This window comes from Ranitomeya imitator, chromosome 7 (genome assembly GCF_032444005.1).
Source record: "Ranitomeya imitator isolate aRanImi1 chromosome 7, aRanImi1.pri, whole genome shotgun sequence".
NCBI lineage: Eukaryota > Metazoa > Chordata > Amphibia > Anura > Dendrobatidae > Ranitomeya > Ranitomeya imitator.
This window is the reverse complement of record NC_091288.1, coordinates 144,697,157-144,713,814: the sequence shown is the minus strand read 5'-3', so window position 1 is coordinate 144,713,814 and position 16,658 is coordinate 144,697,157. Positions and strand designations below refer to the sequence as shown.

Sequence of the window (16,658 nt, the reverse complement as noted above, 5' to 3'; positions counted from 1 at the left end):
GGACATTGCTGTTCTGTTACCTCATTTTTATCTTGTTTCAATAAGTAAATTATTTACTAATTGCAACTAATACATTACCAAAAGAAGTTTATGTTTAAGAGAATAATATACAGGGTTTGTTTGTTTGTGGCATATTAGTATATAGGAGGGGGAAAACTTTTGAAGATGGGTGGTGACCATGGCAGCCATTTTGAAATCGGTCATTTTGGATCCAACTTTATTTTTTTTCAATGGGGTCATGTGACACATCAAACTTATTGAGAATTTCACAAGAAAAACAATGGTGTGCTTGGTTTTAAAGTAACTTTATTCTTTCATGAGTTATTTACCAGTTTCTCTCTTTTAACAGCTATTGACATGTTGCAGAGGCTAACACGTGAGGAGAGGATAGAAATGGTGTTGATGTGTAGTGAACGCAGTACCCGGGTCATTACAGCAGATTTCAATGCAAGGCACCCTACGAGTCCCCCCATGTCCCATGCTACAGTTAGCAAACTGCTTGCAAAATTTTTGTGAAACAGGTTCTGTGTTGGATTTGCCAAAATGTGGACGCAAGAAAACTGTCACTAATGAAGAAACATCAGTGGCTGAAGATGCACTGAAGATGGCATGTTCCCTGAGTTTTTCCAGCAAGATGGTGCACCACCACATTATGGGTGTCCGAGCATTCCAACATGAACAGTTTCCTGGAAAGTGGATTGATCATCGTGGGCCAGTTGAATGGCCACCAAGGTCTCCTGATCTGACCCCCTTAGACTTTTATCTTTGGGGTCATCTGAAGGCAATTGTCTATGTTGTGAAGATAGGAGATGTGCAGCATCTGAAACAATGGATCCTGGAAGCCTGTGCTAGCATTTCTTCTGCGGTGTTGCTATCAGTGTGTCAAGAGTGGGAGAAGAGGGTTGCATTGACAATCCAACGTATGGGCAGCACTTTGAACATATTTTATAAGTGGTCATAAACTTGTAAATAACTCATGAAGGAATAAAGTTACGTTAAATCCAAGCACACCGTTGTTTTTCTTGTGGAATTCTCAATGAGTTTGATGTGTCACATGACCCTCTTCCCATTGGAAAAAATAAATTTGGATCCAAAATGGCCAACTTCAAAATGGCCACCATGGTCACCACCCATCTTGAAGTTTTCCTCCTCCCACATACTAATGTGCCACAAACAGGAAGTTGATATGTTGATATCACCAGCTATTTCCATATTATTTAGGTGTATCCATATAAATGTCCCACCCTGTATATATATATTTATATATATATATATATATATATATATATAAAACACACAGACACTGCAAGCATAGTGTGAACATAGTTTTGGTCCATCAGGCTGTGGCTTATTAGGACATGTTTAAACATTGTAGACTTATTGTGGACAACGTTTATGGAAGAAATTAATTCCATATATTTAAATGTGTCTGTCTGTGCAGCACACGCATGGTATTTCTACAAGTGTATAGAAAAGTAGATAGAACAGCACTCCAAACATTTTACTTTATTTTTCCATAACCAAAGAGAACACCATAAATGAACCATACTGACTTCTTATAATCGCACATTTTGGATCAAGGAATCTTCTTCAGGCATCATCTAAAGAACTTGAGAAGACGGTGGTGGTTTTCTTAAGGCTTGTTTCACACTTCCGTCGGCAGTGTCACATCATAATGCATCGAAGAGACGTACCGATGGGCGTTTAGTAAATAGTGTTAAAACTGACGCAACGTGTGCAGTATTTTGACGGATGCGTCGTCCGAATCTTTCCAGTGCAGAAGTTGGATTTGGTATTCCGGGGACGAGAGAGAGATAGAATTTTTCCCCGGGTTGGAAAATGCTTAAGGGCATGCTCAAATGTAAAAACAGGATCCGTCACTGGATTCCTGCGTTTCAGGATCCTGCGGCCATAGGCTTCCATTCTGTGGAACGACGTATGACGCAGGGGGTGTCCTGGCACGTTTTTCCACTGCAGACAAAAAAAGTTCCTTTGAATGTTTTTTTCCAAAAGACGGCCCGTCAAATTCCACAGGATCCAGTGCACGACAGTCGAAACATGTGGCCATCTGTCGCTATACGTCGCTAATACAAGTCTATGAGAAAATGCAGGATCCTGCAAATTTTTTTGCAGGATCCTGTTTTCTCAAAAAACGACGTATCTCGATGGGACTACAAAGACGGAAGTGTGAAAGAGGCCTAAGACGACATAAAAGAATAGTGTTCTATGAGTCTTGGACCTCATAGCATGTGATTAGGATGTCCCGTAAGTCAAGTGTCCTAGGACAGGATTAAAACCTGGCAATGGAGGCCCTGATTACATGCACCTGGCTAGCTATGTCTACAGCCAGACCCTGTGTTCACTGTGAGTCAGTCATACGGGGAAGCTAAGCAGTCTGTGTGTTGGAGCTAGAGAGACCATCAAATGTGACCTGTATGGGAGGTGAACACTTCTGTGTGATAGTGGAGCTGAAGAGAAGCCAGTATTGTGGCAACTAATGCCCATGCTGTGGTGTGAGTCCAACCGTGTTACTGCACTGTGCCTAACCAGACAAAAGGATTGTGTGCTTTATTAGACGTTTTGGGCTGAAGAAATGCTGTGACATTTTGATTTTCTTATGCTGGAGAAAGTGTTTTTCATTTGCTGTGTGGAGAAACGCAATAAACCTTACCTTGTTTTGCTATTGTGCTAAGTAGGTCACTAATGCTGAGCTTGAATCCCTACAGGTCCAAGACTCAGAGGAGAGCACCTTTTTATGCCTTCTTACTAAAACCCATTCAATTTTGGGAACTACTTTAGAACATGCCTGATTAAGGACCTGTGACCCAAAACATTGATAACAAGAAATACGTTTCTTTCACAAGCGATGTTTTCTCTGGATCTAGATGTATAAAGCTTACACTTTTGGAGGCTTACATACAAATGGAGTGCTGTTCTATCTACTTTTGCAGATACTGGTATCTGGATAAGTAGTCCATTCTGTTTGAACATGCATCCATATTGTCCAAGTATCGTGTGGGAGTTGTTCTGCCCAACACCGAATGACTTGGTATTTTTACAACTGCCATAACAAATGTGCCATGTGTGTCTACTAAAACACATCCCTAACAAACTGCTTTTGATAATCAAATCTAGAACACATAGCTACTCTAGAATACTCAATGTATCCATGTATTACATTTACATGATCACCATGTAATACAGAACAGACGTCTGGCCACAGGTTCCCACCTGTTATAAAATATAAGAAGTTGCCAGGAGCGGTGGATAACTATGAATTGTGTGAAAAGTTTTAGGTCCCTGTTCTTATTTTGTTCAGCCAAAGCCAAAAGTAGATCCAAAAATACAAGACAATAAAAAGAATCAGTTGTCTATTTGACAAAACGTCTGTACCTCATGAACCCATAGGCGCTTAATTAGCAAAGGTGAGTCTGATGTCTCAGGACGTGATAAACAGATGCCTTGAATTACACGAGAGAAATCGCGTAGATTGAAGAGGTAGTGAGATTTTGTTGGAGTTGGCAATAGATTCTTCATTGCTTCTTTGTACACGGCCATGGTGCTGTGTATTATTTGTGGTGTTAATACTGTATATTCACTTGGAAAGTTATACCTAACGTAGAAACAAAGAAAGACACACATTTATGAGTAATATGAGAAGCAATTTGTTACAATGAATTTATGTCATTAAAATACAAATGGATTTTGTATTTTTGATACTTGCAAAATTTTTGAAGAAAAGGTCGACAGTTAACAATATTTATATTATGGCCCCAATTTTTCAAGCCTGTTTCGCTCAGCTCTGCCAAAATAGGTAGAGTTATGGCAGGATAGGGGTGAGACACCAAAGTTCATCTAATTCATGACAAGTGGTGGAGTGCTTAATGCCAGAAATCAGTGGTAAGCCGCATGGAGGCACACTCCACTTTTCACATGTGCCTCATTAATGAATCATGTGCCCCTGATTCCACCACACCTCTTTATCAAGACTGGAGTGAACAACACTGGTCTTGATGAAACAGGGCTGTTGTATTTGTAAGTGCACAACATGCTAATTGAGAGGTTGAAATGGCGTTCAAAAGAACATCTGTCCGCATGCTCATCTAGGTGTAAAATAACAAACGGAGATTCACTCACCCTCCCCAGGATCCAGCATTGGGTAATTGCTGCTGTCCTTGTCTCTGTTGTTTGGCTGCAGCGGTCATGTCACATCCACAGCTCAGTAAATCTGCCAACATAGATGGCACGAGCCACTGAGCTCAGTTTGGCTGTAGCGCTATTGAGGAATGGTCAGTTTGTTTTTTTAAAGGTAACTGAGTCTGCGGGCATACATTTTTGGAAAAGGGACATGTTTATAGGGGTTTTTGAAGCTAAAGGAAACTTTCGGCAATCACTGTAGCATGCCAAGTGCTAACAAGGTGTTAAATATGCAATATCAGGTGGTCGTGTGTGACTGCTCATGTATAGTTTTCATACTTAAGGTCACATGCCCACTAGCTTCTTTTACTGCTTCTTTCAATATTCAGTGAAAACTACGCACTGTTTCATTGAGAGAAGTAGAAAGAGAAGCCATTTGGCACATAACTGTAAGTGTGCAAATCACATAAGGGCAGTCGCATGGCGATTACTTGGTCTGATAAGCAGAGCCAAACCCCGAGACTGTGTTTAATTACACACAATCAGGATTTGGATGCCACAGGGCTTGTGAAAGCTTGCACTGGCATGGAAAGCCCCATTATTTATATCTGGTATATATGTTAAACAAAGGTCACAAATTTCATGTGAACAAAGGCTTAAAGAGATTTTCCAACACTTTTTTTATTACATAAACAAGAAACTCCACTATATTCACCCTCTGCAGGTCCAGTGCTGCCGCTCCACTGCTGCTCCGATGTTTGCTGACACACTGCAGGTGTAACGTTATGGCTACAGCTCACAGAGCACTGCACCCAATCACTAGGTCCTTTGTTCTCAGGCTGAATAAATTGGCATTACCGCTAAGCCCAGCGATTGGCTGCACTGGTCACTTTAGAAGTAGTCATACTATTACTGCTGCAGCCTGTGACACCTCTCTCTCCTTCTCTGCTCTAGTGTCCTATGGGCTCCAGGGCAAAAGTTAGCCTTGGATCACCCCCTACCCACCAGCATGTTGCACAGATGAATGGGCATTCATACATAGAGTCTGCATTAGAAGCCCATACCCTACTGTTGTTCCACAGTAACAGTTTCCCCCAAAACGAAACACAATACAGTAGCTGTGTTTCCTCATGTTCTTCATACAATAGTAATGTTTATGTTCTGTTGTACCCACATACAGTATGGTTGCCCCCACTGTGGCACTGATACAGTAACATTAAATGTCTATTATGACCTCAAAGAGATGTAATCCCCCTCTTTGTGGCCCAGGCATAGTAGTGATATTTCCATTTGTAGTAACATGTTCCCTATCCGCGTATAATAATGATGTTCCAAATTGCGTCCCCTGTATATTAATAATGTCCCTCTAAGTGGTCCCCATATAGTAATATTGCCTCCCTCTATGGCCCCCTTGAAGTAATATTGTCCCCAATGCCCATTGTGGCCCCCATCTAGAAGCAACTCACCAATTGTGCTGTCGCAGTGTGCCCCCATAGAGCTTCTCACACTACTATTAAAAACAATAATCACATTTCTCAAGTGTCCACACTTCCATGCCTTCTTCCTCATCCTGGCTGGCTCCCTTCCACAGAATAGTTTCCCACTGTGAAATAGTGCTCGTACCAATATGCCCACTTCCCTCACAGATCTGGTTGAAATTGCATTGACCGCGACCAAGATTGTTACCCATTTGGTGCCCATTACTAACCGCTGCTCCTGCTTTTCCCTAGTCATACCCTTGAACAGGATTCACCTCCATTAAAGGCTTTTTTATGAATCAATGCATGAAAATAAAGTCAAATGAGAAAAAAGCTTGATATTTTGGATTTCATCTTCCTCAGTAAAGTTGATGAATATGTTAGGAGCACATCTGAAAACCGTTTTTGGATATTCAGACTGAAGCCCACAATGTAAAGCTGAACAGGGAAGAATGATGGCGAGAGTCTTAGATGGCAAAACCCATTTAATAATTATAAAAAGTTTGCTAGTCTATGTTCAAATCATGTTGTTGCCACATGTCAGAGGCTCTATCGGGGCTTCCATCTGGGATGATTCCAGCGTAAACGTCTACGGGGCCATTAACTTTAATTAAGACACTTTGTGCTTAGGCAATATTTAACTTTTTTAGATGGGCACAAAAACACAGTTGACAACACTTTCATGCCCACCTCAAAAAGGCGGACACTGCTAAAAATGAGGTCAGCCAGAGCAGAAAGTGACCCCATCTGCTTTATCAGGCTCAATGGCCCTGCCTGTAGATACGCCTGATTCCCTTTATCAGGGCTTCAGATGCACAAATGTGATGTAAACGCAGCCTTAGATTTTTTTTATTGCAATTTAAGCTTTCTCTAAAAGATGCTATTTTTAATTTGTTAGGAAAAGCAAGGTTGCTCATCATTTAGGTATCCAACAGGTATTTATAGCAGCTACTGAAACATGTAAACATTCCACTTGACATTTACATTCATTAAAGCAATTTCAAAATATTACTACCAAGTTGTTAAAAGTAATGATGACACTGATTACACTGATTAAAAAATACAGACTCGTGAAAAAGAAAAATCAAAACCTGCATCAGGAAAATATACTCAATTAATGATGTTAAATAACCTGAAGGTTAAACTTATTTGGAAAAAAAAATGTGGAAAACCTAATTTAAAACTAAAATTTAGCTGAAATATTGTTTACTTGTTCTTTTAGAATCATTGAACATTTTCATTAACTATGTAATATGAGCATTATTCCATTTAGGATAAAGGAAAAGTCAGCTCCCACACAGACTCTCAGAGGTTTACCCTTAGAGATTAGGTAGAGCATTCATGACACTGTCTGATCTGCCAGGTACAGCTGCACAGTATACTTTATACCCTCCTTGCCCTGGACACTTCCCTTATTATTCCCTTATTTAGTCATATACATTGATTCTGAAAAAAAAAATCTCATCGCCGATATAACAGACTAGATGGTGGCCCGATTCTAACGTATCGGGTATTCTAGAATATGCATGTCCACGTAGTATATTGCCCAGCCACGTAGTATATTGCCCAGCCACGTAGTATATTGCCCAGCCACATAGTATATTGGCCAGTGACGTAGTATATTGCCCAGCCACGTAGTATATTGCCCAGCCACGTAGTATATTGCCCAGCCACATAGTATATTGGCCAGTGACGTAGTATATTGCCCAGCCACGTAGTATATTGCCCAGCCACGTAGTATATTGCCCAGCTACGTAGTATATTGCCCAGTCACGTAGTATATTGCCCAGCCACGTAGTATATTGCCCAGCCACGTAGTATATTGCCCAGCCACGTAGTATATTGCCCAGCCACGTAGTATATTGCCCAGCCACGTAGTATATTGCCCAGTCACGTAGTATATTGCCCAGCCACGTAGTATATTGCCCAGCCACGTAGTATATTGCCCAGCCACGTAGTATATTGCCCAGCCACGTAGTATATTGCCCAGCCACGTAGTATATTGCCCAGCCACGTAGTATATTGCCCAGCCACGTAGTATATTGCCCAGCCACATAGTATATTGGCCAGTGACATAGTATATTGCCCAGTCACGTAGTATATTGCCCAGCCACGTAGTATATTGCCCAGCCACGTAGTATATTGCCCAGCCACGTAGTATATTGCCCAGCCACGTAGTATATTGCCCAGCCACGTAGTATATTGCCCAGCCACGTAGTATATTGCCCAGCCACGTAGTATATTGCCCAGCTACGTAGTATACAGCACAGAGCCACGTAGTATATTGCCCAGTGACATAGTATATTGCCCAGCCATGTAGTATATTGCCCAGTCAAGTAGTATATTGCCCAGTCACGTAGTATATTGCCCAGTCACGTAGTATATTGCCCAGTCACGTAGTATATTGCCCAGTCATGTAGTATATTGGCCAGTCACGTAGTATATTGCCCAGCCACATAGTATATTGGCCAGTGACGTAGTACAGTATATTGCCCAGCCACGTAGTATATTGCCCAGCCACGTAGTATATTGCCCAGCTACATAGTATATTGGCCAGTGACGTAGTATATTGCCCAGTCACGTAGTATATTGCCCAGCCACATAGTATATTGCCCAGCCACGTAGTATATTGCCCAGCCACGTAGTATATTGCCCAGCCACATAGTATATTGGCCAGTGACGTAGTATATTGCCCAGCCACATAGTATATTGCCCAGCCACGTAGTATATTGCCCAGCTACGTAGTATATTGGCCAGTGACGTAGTATATTGCCCAGCCACGTAGTATATTGCCCAGCCACGTAGTATATTGCCCAGCTACGTAGTATACAGCACAGAGCCACGTAGTATATTGCCCAGTCACGTAGTATATTGCCCAGTGACATGGTATATTGCCCAGCCATGTAGTATATTGCCCAGTCAAGTAGTATATTGCCCAGTCACGTAGTATATTGGCCAGTCACGTAGTATATTGCCCAGCCACATAGTATATTGGCCAGTGACGTAGTACAGTATATTGCCCAGCCACGTAGTATATTGCCCAGCCACGTAGTATATTGCCCAGCTACATAGTATATTGGCCAGTGACGTAGTATATTGGCCAGTCACGTAGTATATTGCCCAGCCACATAGTATATTGGCCAGTGACGTAGTACAGTATATTACCCAGCCACGTAGTATATTGCCCAGCCACGTAGTATATTGCCCAGCCACATAGTATATTGCCCAGCCACGTAGTATATTGCCCAGCCACGTAGTATATTGCCCAGCCACATAGTATATTGGCCAGTGACGTCGTATATTGCCCAGCCACATAGTATATTGCCCAGCCATGTAGTATATTGCCCAGCTACGTAGTATATTGGCCAGTGACGTATATTGCCCAGCCACGTAGTATATTGCCCAGCCACGTAGTATATTGCCCAGTCACGTAGTATATTGCCCAGCTACGTAGTATACAGAACAGAGCCATGTAGTATATTGCCCAGTCACGTAGTATATTGCCCAGTGACATAGTATATTGCCCAGCCATGTAGTATATTGCCCAGTCAAGTAGTATATTGCCCAGTCACATAGTATATTGCCCAGTCACGTAGTATATTGGCCAGTCACGTAGTATATTGCCCAGTGATGTAGTATATTGCCCAGCCACGTAGTATATTGCCCAGCCACATAGTATACAGCACAGAGCCACATAGTATACAGCACAGAGCCACGTAGTATACAGCACATACACGTAGTATATTGCCCAGTCACGTAGTATATTGCCCAGTCACATAGTATATTGGCCAGTCACATAGTATATTGCCCAGCTGCGTAGTATATTGCCCAGCCACGTAGTATACAGCACAGAGCCACGTAGTATACAGCACAGAGCCACGTAGTATATTGCACAGCGATGTAGTATACAGCATAGAGCCACGTAGTATACAGCACAGGCACGTAGTATATTGCCCAGTCACGCAGTATATTGGCCAGTCACGTAGTATATTGCCCAGTCACGTAGTATATTGCCCAGCTAAGTAGTATATTGCCCAGCCACGTATGTAACAGGCTAAAAAATAAACATACTCACCTTCCGCGGGCCCCTTGTAGTCCTGTTGCCTGTGTGCGGTGCACGCGGCAGCTTCCGGTCCCAGGGTTAGTATGAGCGCAGGACCTGTGATGATGTCGTGGTCACATGACTGTGACGTCATGGCAGGTCCTTATTGCATAGCATCCTTAGCACCAGTACCTGCCGCTTGCACTGCCGAGTAAAGGACGACACATCGGAGGGTGAGAATAACTTTTTTTTATTATTATTATTTGTAACAGTAGATCTTTTTACTATTGATGCTGCATACGCATCATCAATAGTAAAAAGTTGGTCACACAGGGTTAATAGCTGCGTAACCGGAGTGCGTTACACCGTGCTCCGGTAACGCTGGCATTAACCCTGTGTGAGGGCTGAGTGGAGGGGAGTACTGAGCGGGCACTGACTGCAGGAAGGAAGGAGCGGCCATGTTGCCGCCGGACTGCGCCCGTTGCTGATTGGTCGTGGCAATGGTCGTGGGCGTTTTGCCACGACCAATCAGCAACTTGGATTTCCATGACAGACAGAGGCCGCGACTAATTAATATCCATGACAGAAAGACAGACAGACAGCCAGACGGAAGTGACCCTTAGACAATTATATAGTAGATGGTACTGCGCAAATGCTGCAGGTGTCATTTTTCTAGAGGAAAAAAATTGTCTCCACCAAGATGGCGCTGCCGGAGCCTGCGCAGCTGCAATGTAAATGACTAAATAAAACAATTTAATGCACATTATACATGCCATCACGCTGCAGTGCAGGCGCCGATGCCTGCTGAAGGTGAGTTTTCTTTTCCAATACATATAATAATCAGTATGTAAGATGGGGGCAGGTCAGTGAGTGATCAGTGACCTGTCAGAAGCCATACTAATGAATATCTAATCAGAGCACCACATGAAGACCCTCCCACAGGCCGCCCCGAAACACAAGCATCAAATTTGTAGTGGTACAACACGGCACTCGTACTATCATGCGAGTTAGGTGCTCAAGTAGGGCATCCAGCCCAAAGCAATCCAGACAATAGAGAAACTTGGCACTCAAAAATACTTTAGCATGGATAGTTATTTATTCAATGTGCATCCACAGAGACAGAATTTGAACGTTTTCGGTCCACATCCGGACCTTCATCAGAACAATTATACTGGTATACTAGGAAATACGTATATCCTGTCAAAACTGGTTCCAACAGAGGGCAACTCACCACGCGACTTCTGTCGCCCTCCATGTGCGTGGACACACTCAGGATTCCTCTTCGCATCCAGGCTTCTTTGAAAACTCTGTTGGAACCAGTTTTGACAGGATATACATATTTCCCAGTATAATTGTTCTGATGAAGGTCCGGATGTGGACCGAAAACGTTCAACTTTTGTCTCTATGGATGCACATTGAATAAATAACTATCCACGCTAAAGTATTTTTGAGTGCCAAGTTTCTCCATTGTCCGAAACACAAGCATATCATTAACTCAAAACTGATAATGAAGAAGAAACAACAATCACAAGATGGATTTCATCAACAAAGGTATCATTTTAATCAGTATAACAGTGCCAACCTGACACTGTGTGTAGGTTACTGTGCACAATCCTGCTGACAGGTTCCCTTTAAACATGAAATTTATATTCATGGTAAAGATAATCTGTCCAATTACTTTTGAGCCCCTGAAATGAGGACGCTTTGGGGAAAAATGGTTGCAATTCCTAAACGTTTCACAGGATACTTTTGTTCAGCCCGTTTTACAGGGTCGTATTTGCCACTAGGCACTTGGGGTCACATGCCTAGGGCAGGACGATGCGCGCGGGGGGGGGGGGGGGCGACACCTGAGCATGTATTTTGTTCTGTTCTGTGTTGTTTTTTTATTTTTTATTTAAGTTCGGGGCCTCCTCCCCGCTTCCGCCCGCCTCCCACCTCACGAACCCCCTCCCCAGCTTGAGGACGTCATACTCACCTACTCCAGCAATGCCTGGTCTCATCGCCCGCTGCTCGTTCTGTGTGAGTGGTCACATGGTACCGCTCATTAAGGTGATGAATATGGACGCATATTCATCACCTTAATGAGCAGTACCACGTGACCGCTCACGCAGGAAGAAGCTGCCGCGCCGGGACAGAGCTGGGTTCGGTGCATTGTGGAAAGGTGAGTATGACAGCCAGGGAGGAGGCGGAGGAGGATGAAAGAGGGAGGATGGGAGAGCGAGCCATGCACGCAAGATGGGAGCAGGAGCCGGGGAAAGCTGAGCCATTCAGACAAGGGGGAGGAAACTGAGCCATTCATACAAGGGGGGGACAAAAGCTGGGCCATTCATACAAGGGGGAGGAAACTGAGCCATTCATAAGAGGGAGGGACAAAAGCTGGGCCATTCATACAAGGGGGAGGAAACTGAGCCATTCATACAAGGGGGGATGAAAGCTGGGCCATTGATACAAGGGGGGGAAAGCTGGGCCATTGATACAAGTGGGGAAGCAGAGCCATTCATACAAGGGGGGGAGAGCTGAGCCATTCACACAAGGGGGGGAACGAAAGCTGGGCCATTCATACAAGGGGAGGAAACTGAGCCATTCATACAAGGGGGAAAGCTGGGCCATTCATACAAGGGGGAGGAAACTGAGCCATTCATACAAGGGGGGGGAAGCTGAGCCATTCATACAAGGGGGAGGAAACTGTGCCATTCATACAAGGGGGGAGAGCTGAGCCATTCATACAAGGGGGAGGAAACTGAGCCATTCATACAAGGGGGAAAGCTGAGCCATTCATACAAGGGGGAGGAAAGCTGAGCCATTCATACAAGGGGGAGGAAAGCTGAGCCATTCATACAAGGGGGCAAAGCTGAGCCATTCATACAAGGGGGGAAAGCTGAGCCATTCATACAAGTGGGAGGAAAGCTGAGCCATTCATACAAGGGGGAGGAAAGCTGAGTCATTCCTACAAGGGGGGGGGGAAGCTGAGCCATTCATACAAGGGGGGAGAGCTGAGCCATCCATACAAGGGGAGGGAAAGCTGAGCCATTCATACAAGGGGGAGAGCTGAGCCATTCATACAAGGGGGGAAAGCTGGGCTATTCATACAAGGGGGAGAGCTGAGCCATCCATACAAGGGGAGGGAAAGCTGAGCCATTCATACAAGGGGGAGAGCTGAGCCATTCATACAAGGGGGGAAAGCTGGGCCATTCATACAAGGGAGGGGAGAGCTGAGCCATTCATACAAGGGGGAGAAAGCTGGGCCATTCATACAAGGAGGGGAAGCTGAGCCATTCATACAAGGGGGGGAAAGCTGAGCCATTCATACAAGGGGGGAGAGCTGAGCCATCCATACAAGATGGGAGGGGGGAGCTGAGCCATTCCTACAAGATGGGAGGGGGAAACAATTTGAGTGGGAATAGGGGGATTTATTATGTGCGTGGTGAGTTTGAGTAGAGATGAGTGGATTTATTATGTGTGAGGACAATTTGAGTGAGGATAGGGGGGATTTATTATGTGTGGAAAGAATTGGAGTGGGGATGGGGGATTTAATGTGTGGGGGGATATTTGAGGACACAAAATGAAGAGCAAAGGGGGAGATGGGGAAACAGTATGGGAGAATGGGGGGCATGTATGAGGAAACAGTACTAGGCAATGGGGGCATGTATGAAGAAACAGTATGGGGGATGGGGGGCATGTATGAGGAAACAGTACTAGGCAATGGTGGGCATGTATGAGGAAACAGTACGGGGGAATGGGGGGCATGTATGAGGAAACAGTACTAGGCAATGGGGGCATGTATGAGGAAACAGTACGGGGAATGGGGGCATGCATGAGGAAACAGTACTGGGGAATGGGGGCATGCATGGGCAATGGGGGGCATGTATGAGAAAACAGTACGGGGTGATGGGGGCAGACAGTATGGGGAGCGAACGGGGCACAGTATGAGTAGTGATGTGAAAAATGTATGTGGACAGAGTACGGGGAGTGAGGGTGATGGGATGTGTGCAGACACAGTATGGGGAGTCAGGTGCACAGGCATTATAGAAAGTGAGGGGACAGTATACCAACGAGGGGTAGTGTGATGAGTACAGTATAAATACTGGGCCCGATAGGGGTGACACAGTGTGAGTGGACAGTGTGAAGAGGGGGCCGGTATGGAAAGGAGAGGTCAGTGTGAAGAACATGTACCATAAGAGGGACAGTGTGGGGGTCATATTTTGTGCAGACAATATAGTGAGGGGCAATTTTTTTATTCAGGAGCATTATAATGACACTTAAATCATTAAGGGTATCGTATGGAGATTTTCTGCAAAAGAGCGGAGAAGATGGAGGTCTGCAGAGACGGCTGTGGATGAGAAAACTCATCATGGGGTCTGGACAAGATGAAGAAAAGAAGAACGGCTCCAGAGGCGACGTCATCTATCAGTTACCTGTATGTAATTTGTGATACTAACTCTCATGCTTTATTTATGTTAGGAGCATTAAAGGGGGATGTCCAGGTTTTTAATGAGTCTGCAGTCATTCTTTGTGACTGCAGACTTCTGACTTCTCACAGTGCGCCCTGCACACTGTCAGGATTCTCTCGTGCTGGCGATTTACATACATGCGGTCACGTGCTGACTAGACATGCGTGGCCTCACTTTATGAAAATGAACTGAGTGAGGCCGGGAATGTCTAGTCGGAATGTGGTCAGAAGTATACAAATCACATGCTTGTGATGACATGACTGTCCACATGCAAGGGAGAATTCTAAAAGTGTGCAGTGCATTCGTTGTGAGAATTCAGAAGCCGGCGATGCCAGGATTCAGCTCTGCAGGTTCCAGTAGTTGTCACATGGATACTTCACTCACATGCGACTTTCACAACGAGCTTCTCTTCACTTCTCTGTTTTTCACTGAACATTGAGAGTATTAGGAAGAGAAGCTTGTCGGTACATGACTAAGTGTGAAAATCGCATGTGTGCTGGGGGGGCGCCAAAATGAATTATTTCCCCGGGTGCCAGAAAACCGACATACACCTCTGCCGGTATGCTACTGCAAGCGGTGATTACCGGGTCCGGTGGAGGGATGTCTGTGCACAGGCAGTGAGGCAGGGACTGAGGGTGTGCACAGCGAGAGAATGGAGACCAGAAGACTGCCCGTCCCAGTCTACGCCGTACCCTGGAGCCCTCATTATCATAGGTATATGTCAGTTAATTGTTTTTGTAAAGCTTTATAGTGTAGTTGTAGGTCAGAGAGGGATGGTTAGGGATGAGCTAGCAAGGTGCAGGGACAGGTAGTGATGGCTACTTGCAGACATGTGCGGCACTTGCGATTTTGCACTTGCGGTGAGACAAAAAAAACACTGCTAGCAGCGTTTTTTTCCATTACTGCAAGTACCGCATTTGCCGGATCGCGGCAAAACCGCAAGTGCCGCACATAGTTATAGCACCTCACTTCTCTTATTTTCCCATCATGCCTCTCATTTTCCCAATCACATCTTTCATTTTCCCCCTCATCTCTCATTTTCTCCCTCACACCTCTCATTTTCTCCCTCACTCCTCTCATTCCCCCCTAACACTTGTCATTTCGACCTCACATCTGTCATTTTCCGATCACTCCACTATTTTCCCTCACTCCTCTCATTTTGCACTCACACCTTTTCATTTTCACCTCACACCTCTCATTTTCACCTCAGTATATACATGTTTGTCATCTCCCGTATATATAGTATACACCTGTATGTCATCTCCTGTAAATAGTATATACCTGTATGTCATCTCACCTGTATATAGTATATACCTGCTGTGTGTCATCTCCCCTGTATATAGTATATACCTGTATGTCATCATCTCCTATATATAGTATATACCTGTATGTCATCTCCTTCTATATATAGTATATACCTGTATGTCATCTCCTCCTGTATATAGTATATACCTGTGTGTCATCTCCCCTGTATATAGTATATATCTGTGTGTAATCTCCTCCTGTATATAGTATATACCTGTATGTCATCTTCTATATATAACATATACCTGTATGTCATCTCCTCCTGTATATAGTATATACCTGTGTGTCATCTCTCCTGTATATAGTATATATCTGTGTGTCATCTCCCCTGTATATAGTATATACCAGTGTGTCATCTCCTCCTGTATATAGTGTATACCTGTGTCATCTCCCCTGTATATAGTATATACCTGTGTGTCATCTCTCCTGTATATAGTATATATCTGTGTGTCATCTCCCCTGTATATAGTATATATCTGTATGTCATCTCCTCCTGTATTAGACCGCGTTCACACGTTATTTGCTCAGTATTTTTACCTCAGTATTTGTAAGCTAAATTGGCAGCCTCATAAATCCCCAGCCAACAGGAAGCCCTCCCCCTGGCAGTATATATTAGCTCCCACATATACACATAATAGACAGGTGACAGCTGCCGTATTTCCTATATGGTACATTTGTTGCTCTTGTAGTTTGTCTGCTTATTAATCAGATTTTTATTTTTGAAGGATAATACCAGACTTGTGTGTGTTTTAGGGCGAGTTTAGTTTGTCAAGTTGTGTGTGTTGAGTTGCGTGTGGCGACATGCATGTAGCGACTTTTGTGAGATGAGTTTTGTGTGGCAACATGCGTGTAGCAACTTTTTGTGTGTCGAGTTGCATGTGACAGGTTAGTGTAGCAAGTTGTGTGCAGCAAGTTTTGCGCATGCCAAGTTTTGCGTGTGGCGAGTTTTATGTGTGGTGCCTTTTGAGTATGTGCAAGTTTTGTGTGAGGCAACTTTTGCATGTGTTGCAACTTTTGTGCATGTGGCAATTTTTCCGCGTGTGCAAGTTTTGCGTGTGGCGAGTTTTCCATGAGGTGAGTTTTGCACTTGTGGCGAGCTTTGCGTGAGCCTAGTTTTTGCATGTGGTGAGTTCTGCGCGTGGTGAGTTTTGAGTGGCGACTTTTGTGTTTCGACTTTTATGTGGCGAGGTTGGTGTATGTGTGGTGAAATGTGTGCTGAGGGTAGTGTGTGGCGCATTTTGTGTG

General features: G+C 44.1%; 1 protein-coding gene across 2 annotated transcripts in view; it reads right to left on the bottom strand.

Moving 5' to 3' along the window:
* DNAH7 (dynein axonemal heavy chain 7) overlaps positions 1-16,658 on the bottom strand; it is a 560,306-nt gene that overhangs the window by 212,637 nt on the left and 331,011 nt on the right. For both annotated transcript variants that reach the window (XM_069733889.1, XM_069733890.1), the window contains one exon: positions 3,394-3,613. In XM_069733889.1, the coding sequence (XP_069589990.1) occupies positions 3,394-3,613 (220 nt within the window). The remainder of the gene's footprint in view (positions 1-3,393; positions 3,614-16,658) is intronic.